This window comes from Ceratosolen solmsi, unplaced genomic scaffold, assembly GCF_000503995.2.
Source record: "Ceratosolen solmsi marchali unplaced genomic scaffold, CerSol_1.0 scaffold41, whole genome shotgun sequence".
Lineage (NCBI taxonomy): Eukaryota > Metazoa > Arthropoda > Insecta > Hymenoptera > Agaonidae > Ceratosolen > Ceratosolen solmsi.
Window position 1 is genome coordinate 7,412,482 of NW_011948424.1, and position 9,485 is coordinate 7,421,966.

General features: G+C 27.5%; 1 protein-coding gene across 1 annotated transcript in view; it reads left to right on the forward strand.

Moving 5' to 3' along the window:
- Positions 1 to 2,825: 2,825 nt before the first annotated feature.
- Positions 2,826 to 9,485, forward strand: part of LOC105362754 (homeobox protein 2) — a 16,237-nt gene continuing 9,577 nt past the window's right edge. Inside the window, exons 1-4 of the mRNA XM_011500242.1 lie at positions 2,826 to 2,961; positions 4,110 to 4,238; positions 4,340 to 4,432; positions 7,584 to 7,763. Coding sequence (XP_011498544.1) covers positions 2,844 to 2,961; positions 4,110 to 4,238; positions 4,340 to 4,432; positions 7,584 to 7,763 — 520 coding nt within the window. The 5' untranslated portion in view covers positions 2,826 to 2,843. The remainder of the gene's footprint in view (positions 2,962 to 4,109; positions 4,239 to 4,339; positions 4,433 to 7,583; positions 7,764 to 9,485) is intronic.

The window sequence follows — 9,485 nt, forward strand, 5'->3', positions numbered from 1 at the left end:
TATATATACATATATATATATATATATATATATATATATATATAAATTTGTATAGTATTAGATAATATATAAATTTGAAGCAGAAATTTATTTCTTAGTTTATTATTATCATAAATGAAACAGCATTAACTTTAATAGTAAAGTAATTTAAAAATAAAACTTTTAATCAAGAAAAATTACATTAATTTCCCTCATAAATTAATGATAATTTTTTATTTAAAAATAAATATTTTTATGGTTTTTACGTTACAAAACGATTTAAATCTATTATTTTTAAATTTTTTATTTCATTAAAGTTAAAGGGTAATAATGATTGTGTATATTCTTAGCAGAATAACGTAATTGTTTGTTAACATCGTTCAATAAGAAATTATAATAAAGCTATCAGTAGAACAAAGTTTTACTGAAAAACATATAATAATTAAACATTGTGTGCAATTACGATTACAACATACATCGCTTATTTTTATCCGTGTTCGTTGAAGTTGGAGGAATATTGCGAAGCTATGCTTATATTTTATTTTATTTATATTTCTACTTATACACTCAACTTATACATAATGTACAAGCACCTACTTGTAACAGTATGACAATTAATTAATAATATTGAGATTACATTAAGCTTTAAATTAAGCTCCTTAACAGGAACTTTGCGAGGAGAAAGTTTTCTAAACGTTATTAGAAAAAAGTTGCACCAGTGATCAGTAGCATCGAAAAAATTTAATATACAAAGGATCTTATGCAATAACTTAATCTTTTTTTTACATTCAAACATCTTTTATGTTAATTAGTTGTTGTGATTTTTTATATGGGCCCAGTAAAAAATTGCGTAAACTAGTAGGCATAAGAAGACAATTTCAATTTTATTTAAATATTACGATATTATTATTTCAAATTTCTTGACAAATATTATTGATGTTTCGATTCATTAATCACTCTTCAACTTTTATTCTAATACATCATTAGGTTGATATAAATTCTTTAACAAAGGAAATCATTTTTAAAAGAATAAGGCGAGAAATTAAATAAAACATTATTTCATCGTTTAATAAACATGATTATCGTGCCAAAGTATTTAAAAAATTAATCTATCATAATTTTTAGATAATTAATGACAATTTAATTTTTAATTAAAAAAGCGCGAAAGTCATGTATGCTTACTCATGTCTTATTCATAAGTGCAATAGTCATATGAAATTAAATATAATGGCGCCGAATCATTTATATTAAATTACTTTTTTGCTATTATATTTTTAATATAATATTCAATTTATTAATAATGTACTCAATCTTTTAGATTATATTATATTATATTTAAAACTATTTTATATTCATATGTGAATGCGGGCGTACGTACGTGTGCTTATTTACTTACAGTTTGTACAATTTTAAATGGAAAAAGTAAAATACCGCAGTATATTGCAGTTACGATTATCGAAAACAAAAAATTATAAAAATAAACAAGCCAGTAACAAGCGCGTATACGTGTATAACATTATATATGTTCGTACATACATACATACACACATACATATATATATATATATATATATATATATGCATCTACGTATGCATATATACAATAAATCAATATACACTGCATGTATTGAATATGTATATATGTATATATACATATGCATATATATATATATATATATATATATATATGCATCTACGTATGCATATATACAACAAATACAATATACACTGCATGCATATGTATATATGTATATATACATATGTATATACATATATAATGTATCGACATATCTATATGTAAATAAACTCCAAATTATTAACTATTTTTGCATACAGAAAACACACACACACACACACACACACACACACACACATATATATATATATATATATATATTATTTTATATATATATGTTATATAATTGTTACAATTATTTAATTAACAATATAAGCAAATACTTTGCAAATACCTTAATAAAGTAAGATCATTTCGTATATAATATATATTTATATTGTAATACTAAAAAAAAAAAGTATGAATCAATAAATAACAGACATAAAATATGATTAGTTCATAGTTTTGTTTAAATTATTTATTATCCAGATAATTTATCCTTATAAAAAAAAAATTAGAAAAAAGTGACGAGTACTATTAAATATAAAAATTGTACCAAAAAGAGTTTTGCTTTGTAATTTAGTGTATTTTTTTGGTTTGTTTAAGTAATAATTTTATAAAATAGAGAATTCTCCAATATTAAAATAGTTACGATTATTAATAAAAATATGCTTCTCGTGTGCTGTAATTATTTTATCTTATTTCTGTTAAATTGCACATCCACATTATGCTAATCTATGTCTAGATATTTATCTGAAAGTAAATAAGATTTGTAACATATAAATTTGCCAAATTGCCAAAATAGCGAATGGAAACCAAATTCATTTCGTCTGCTTACGTATTTCGATTACATTATCTCCAATTAATTTTTAATTTTTTGATTAATAGAAAACTAAATTTAAGGAGTGAGTCAATTGCACGCTAAGTATTTAAAAAATTTTAAATTTAAGAATTCAATGATAAGTATATAGGCACCTTTGTTGAGCCTTGATAAATGGAAATCTGATCCTGTCAGAATTCCTCGTTTGCGCGTCACTGTCCTAGCGTATTTCGTTTAATAATCGATCGATAGCGCGAGTGCAAGATGAATAAGCATAATTTTTCAATCCACATTACGAAAAAGAGAGGTGGAAGAATAAGGCAAAAAAGTTGATGGTTTAACGCGTCATTCGAATGTCTTGAATTACAAGTCCTCAAGTGCGCACCACTTAAACGTTATGTGGCAGTGACATTTCGTGGGCGCATCGACATGCATCGGGGATCTCGGTTGTTACTCTGGACGAATAAGGCTCTTAATACGCAAATTTTGTTGCTCGTACTCGTATTCTCAGGATTGGACTATTTCACTAATAATTTCTGTATTGCCGGTGAGTTTTTCCAGTTGTGCCAACGCCTGCATATTTCCATAATTATTATGTACCGCATTGTGTAGTAGTTATAGCGCGAGTGAATAAAAAACTGTGTCTTGAATTTGGAATTTGAAATAAGATAATTAGTATATTGTGCTTACTTGGAATGTTAATTAAAGTCATCGAACTTCATATGTACTTTGATGCTTATGATGAAAATCTACGCGAGAAAGCAGTTTGATATGTATAAACGGAAAATATGTATATTTTTTTAAAGCACGATGCTAATTGTCGGGAGAAACTAATTTGCTCAAAATTTGCTGTAAAATTAAATTAGAAATACTAAAATATATTTAACGAAAATGCATATAGACATATAATATGAATATCTTTAGTTTATAAACTGCATAATGTAAAAAATTTACTATATAATTATCGTTTCATTATAAAATTCTCTTTATTTTAATAATTAATTATAAATGGACTATCTATATATTTGATATATATATATATATATATATATATAGTATTTGACCATATATTTGACACAAATGCAAAAAATGGCAAATTCCTTATAAATACATGTTGCCCGTCATTTTCAATATAAAATTGAAATATTGAATAATTATGTATTACGAATTTTACAATTAACACTAATAATATTCTAATTTAATGTCGTTAAATTCAATTCAATTCTCCATTTCCTACATTAAAAGTATATAAATATTTATTCATGAATTTGCGTTATCCAATAGAAATGAGAATTATATCTTTGATAGTGGCGCTGCTCAAATATTAAAACAGAAATATTATTATATCAAATGATAAAATTAAGTGTGTGAAATAAATGTTGATTTACGTCTAATGTAACATATTTGACATATTTTACAAAGAGAATCTAATCATTTATCTAAATTGTACATTATTACATTCGCATACCTTATTACCATTACACAATGAAATATTATGATTGTGTTGTATTATCTTTAGTAAAATTTAAATACCAAAAGATGAAGAAATTTTGTGTAAATTTCAGTAAAAAATTTTCCCAAATATTCGGTGATATTTTAATATTACTAATAATAATAAAGAACAAGAAAATTCATACACTCCATTAGAATGAAATTCGTAAAAGAAAAATCACTTAATTATTCTTGTGATTTAAGGTGGAAGCTCTGATGCAAAAGCATGTCAACAAATAAACTGTAAAAACAGAGAGGAGTGTGTGACGAGAAAATTTTGGTGCGAGCATTCGCCATGTCCAAGCATAACTTACTGTTCAAAATCAAAGAAAGGTTGGAAAATATTTTTCATACTTTAATACCGTCGTAATGCCAAATATTATAATCGTGTTTTGTAAGTATAATCTATGTGTTTGTCTGTTTATCTTATTTAGACTCATTGAAAGGTCCTGAGAATTGCGATTCGGTCCTATGCACTGCAGGATATACATGCGTCGTTCAAAATCGTGATTGCGAATGGAATCAAAGTAAACACTTCATTTTATAATTACCATTCCTCACATATGAACAGCCAATAATATTGAAATTAGTTAATATGATGTGTTGACAACTTTTACTTGCATTGCATTATACGATTACGAATGAAATTTAGAGATTAACTTTCAAAAAGCAAGTACAATACAGTAGAATATACTTAATACAATATAGAATAAAAAATCTTTATCATACATTTGGGATTTGTTAATTCTTATATAATTTTAATTAACTAATTTTAATGTGTTTTAGTGAAGCAAACATAATTAATTGTAATATTATAATTATTTCAAAAACAAAAAGCAGATGATTAGAGAAGAAAGAAAGTAACTTGTGTCACGTGTGTTTTTATTCGTTAAACAAATTATCGTAAATTCGAAAGGTGTTTCCTAACATATTTAACACTTCCGGCTAGATATATAACATTAATATATAATAAGCTACTGTTTGTTGTTATACATGGCTAATGATACAATTACGTATTTTTAAACGATCATTATTTATCGTAAAACAAAGAAAATAATATGAAAGTCAGTATGCTGAAGTATATGTAGCATATAATTTTTAAAATTTCGACATATAACTTTTTATTAATTTAGGCGGAAAATGAAAGTACAATATTATTAATTCCTACGCTAAGAATATAAAAATATATATATATATATAATATTAGTGGTTCTAACATTCTACTATAATTTATGAAAATATCTAATTTCTCAAATTTAACCACAAAAAGCTAGAGAGATTAATAATATTTAATGTAAGCTTATTATTCCATTACGGACTTGCACATAAATAAATCAATCACTTTTTACAATTAACATTACATAAATATTCATATTCGTAAGCTACATGGAACATCATGACCAATTTTAGTACAAATGTTTATTTTGGATTTAAAAAAATTAAAAAAAATTTTTTTAAGTAAATACAAGCGATATTATATTGTATTAAAGTGTTATTTGAATTTTTATAATGAAAAACATGAGATAAAAACTGATAGAATAAAGCATTAAGTTAAACTAGTTTAATCTAGAGGAGTATTTGTCCGATTAAATTATTACATAAATTAGAGTAAAATTGAAACCTAATTAATAATAAAATTTTCATTCGTAATTATATTGAAAATACTTAATAAAATTAGCAAAGAATTGACCAATATCAAGAGAGTACGAATATAACAAAAAATTACCTATAATCTATAAATAGAAATACTCCAAAGTATTAAGTGTGTAGTATAAAGAAAAAAAGATTTTTTTTTTAATGAACCGCATTAAAACAATGAAAAAAAAAACAATTACTTTTAAATACTAAATTTCATTCAACATTTGAAGAAGTATTTTTATAAACTTTTAGTCATATAAGAGCATGAAATTGAAAAAGAAAAAACTATTACGAAACACAAGAGCTTAATTTTAAATAGAATAATTGAGCTTTCAAGTATTATTGCTCTGATTAATTAAAAGAAAAAAAAAATTATAATTTAGAATTTGATAAGCAGTTATGATAAATTAAATACGAAGAAGTAGCATCAGTTTTTATATTTTATAAACATGTCTTCGTTATATTAAATAAAGAATTATATCCGATGAATGAACGAAATGGATTACTAATCTATTCTTTGAAAAGTGAATAAGGTATATAGCAATAATTATTCTGATATATCACGTGTCATTGCGAATACGCCATCTAATGTTTTATTATTATCGTAAATTATATTTTCTATTCAAAAGATATTATTGTACATTATCAATGTAAAATTCAACATATTTAAACTAAGAAATGATAAAACAGTCTCTAGTTAGATAGTCATTGAAGAAAAATAGAAAATTTGATTAGCAATGCAATAATTTTCCTATTACTTAAAAATAATATACAATTAAAAAAAAAAATCCTTTAAATTAATGAAATTATAAAGAATAAGTAAAATTAAAACGCGCATTATCAATGAAATCAAATCAAAGTTGATTGAATGATAAATATTTTTTTATATTATACATATTTTAATTTATTTTATATGAATAATTTAATATAAATTTATTAAATGATGAAGTTATATAGAAAAAATTTTTTCAGTTTACAAACGAATTCCAGAAAATCGAACATCATTAATTCATAGTAGAAATACTGTTTGCTCTATTACAACAGATTATTATTGTTATATTAACGAATGAAATAAAATTTGAGAATAAAATTAGAATTTGAAACAAAATTGTTATGTCATCGGGTATATTAAATTAAATTATTTAAATTATTATTAGACTATTAGTACTACAAAATAATGAACATATAAGATGTTTGAAAGACAGAAACGCATGTAAAAATAATGCAATTACGAAGCACGAATCATAGGAAAAGTAAAGTAGATCATACGTAGAGGTGCCGATGTCCCGATGTGTAAACGTATAATAAAAACGACAAAACGTAGTAGAAAAGTTTGTAATGAAATCTTTGTTTAAGAAACGCGAATTAGGAGTATAATTATTAATGGCTAAGATTGAGAAGGAGATGACCGTGGATTTAGTAAACTCCAGGCATGGAAAGTTTGTCATACATGTTATCGATCTGGTGATTTTGGGCGAGTTAGTAATGATTTTCTATAATTCTCAATGCCGTCTTTTCTCAATTCTCAACGTCGTATCGACAATCGCGCTTCACTTAGTAATTTCCATCGTTGAACGATTAAATAAATGTATCTTGAATTAGAAAAAAAAAAAAAAAAAAAAACAACCTTTAAAGTGAAACATCGTAGGCAACGTCGCTTAGAACCGATTGGCGAACGGATTTCGGAAAAACTTTGACCAATTGGATCGACGAATAATGATCGATGAGGACGCCCTATCGACGGCTCGTTCGATATAACAAAGATCGGGAAAATGCAAAGTGAAACGGCACAAAGGAAAAAAAGGTATCGTCGCGGACGAGGCATTAAGCAGGAGCGAGTTTACTCCTCGCGGTCGCTCCCCAACGTTTTCCATATGAAACCGAGGAGACGAGGTAGCGTGAGAGGCTGCCATCCCTTCCCCTTGCCGTCCGAGTAGAGAAACGAAAGTATCAGCGTTGAGTCGAATTAGCTCGAAACGCCTCCGCTGACCTTTCACCGCGAGTCCCGCAACCGCTCTAAAGTACCTTTCTTTCTCGGAGGTTTTATGCGCACCGAGTGCAAGGAGCACACCGCCAGATGCGTCTCCGAATGGGAATTGAAGATCAACTCGGTCAGCTGCCTGGACTCCAGCTGTCCCACGGACCACCGGTGCATCCTCAGGGAGAGCCAGTGTAACCAGGCACCCTGCAAGCTCACCAAGACCTGCGCCTTAGCCACAGGTTCGTGTCCAATCTTCTTGTCTTCCAATGACGTGGGATGAGCTCGAAAGCACCCTTACGTCACTCCTCTCTTCACGATTCTCGTGAATAGTCGGTAAAATTAATGAGCTTATCTCGTAATGCGACTGGCGGCTATCGCGATATGGATTATCGAATCGTCGATAATGCTAAAATGCAGTTGTCCGACGTAATCGAGGATTATCGCAAGCATTATCCGACAGTTCTGAGACTTCTAGCTAAGTTCTTTGGCATAAATTAAAGCGATAGTGCAAGCGAAGTTAATGAGGCTGGGCTGTCCCTTTCTATCTGGCTTTAGAATTTGCTATATGGAAAGATGAGTCGGGTCGGTATGAGTGCAAGCTATACGTGGGTGAGATATTAAGTAATAAAAACAAGTAATAATTAATAGGTGAAAGGAATGGCTTTTATTTATAAGAATGGCTCAAATTTATATTACCGTTTAAAATACGGGCGTCGATCGCCACTCGCCTCTCACTCGCGCATTTGATAAACAAATAATTTTTCAAACGTAAAATAAGAAGTGAGACCTGCGCGACGACATTTTTTGTTTTGTTTTGTTTAGCTTTTGCGCTAATTTGTTAGTAAGCGCGGCACTTATGCGTTCAGAAATTGCAATGGTATGTATAAGAATTGAGCTTAAGAAATAATAATGGACATTAACGGTTATAATGATTGTTTATTTTCTTCTCGTAACGATTGTTGGAAAATATTTTTAATCGGCCTCTATGCAATTTTACATTAATTAACGGATGCATTGATCGAACGATTTAAATGTCGTTTAAGTGCACACGAATTTATGCCTCTTTGGAAGAATAAAATAAAAGAAAAAAAGAACGGCCTCGTTGAGCGTAACGTATTTTTAAAAATACTCGATGGCAATAATGTTGCCACGGTGCCACCGGTGACAATAGAAATAAATAAATCCAATTTCAATAATATCGATATTAGAATTCAATTTGAATTGAATAAGAAAACTATCGCATATTGTTGTTCGATTGTATATTCTAAGAACACAGCCCATCCCTTTCCGTACGATCTCGTATTTTAATGTGCATTACATTTCATTCATTGCAATTGGTTGTTTATATTTAATTATTACCCGTGCAATATATTATTCCCATATTATAAGATTAATGCAAATAATTTCTCCTGTTTTACGTTGAAGGCTTAATAAGATTTTTACAATCTTATAAGGTTTGATAATATCATTGAGGGCGAATTATTCATTAATAATCAAAATTAATATCTGATATATCTGATAAAATTATTCAAATTCAATAAAAGTATTAGTAAATTTCGATCACATTATACGAGAAATTATAATATCCATTATACTTGTTGTAATTGTTGATCTCAGAAATTTTATTAACATGAAATTACGACTCTTAAAATTAAAAATGTGTAACGTGTATATTCAATGCCTACATTGAACCACCTATAATTAACATTTCTAATAAGTAAAAAGTTAATTAATAGTGTTCAGTTATATTAAACCTAATGGGATGTTATTTAAAAGAAAAAAAGGGAAAAAAGGATAAAACTTGACGCGCTAAGTGAGCCAATATTATTTTCAAATTTGCCTTTGTTGATGCGGAACGATTGCCTATGCCAGTGTTATTTAAAAATAATCTGCTAAAATAATTATTTATTAATTCAGATGTGGAAATGTGGTTGGATAAATGCAAAGAATTAGGCTGCGAA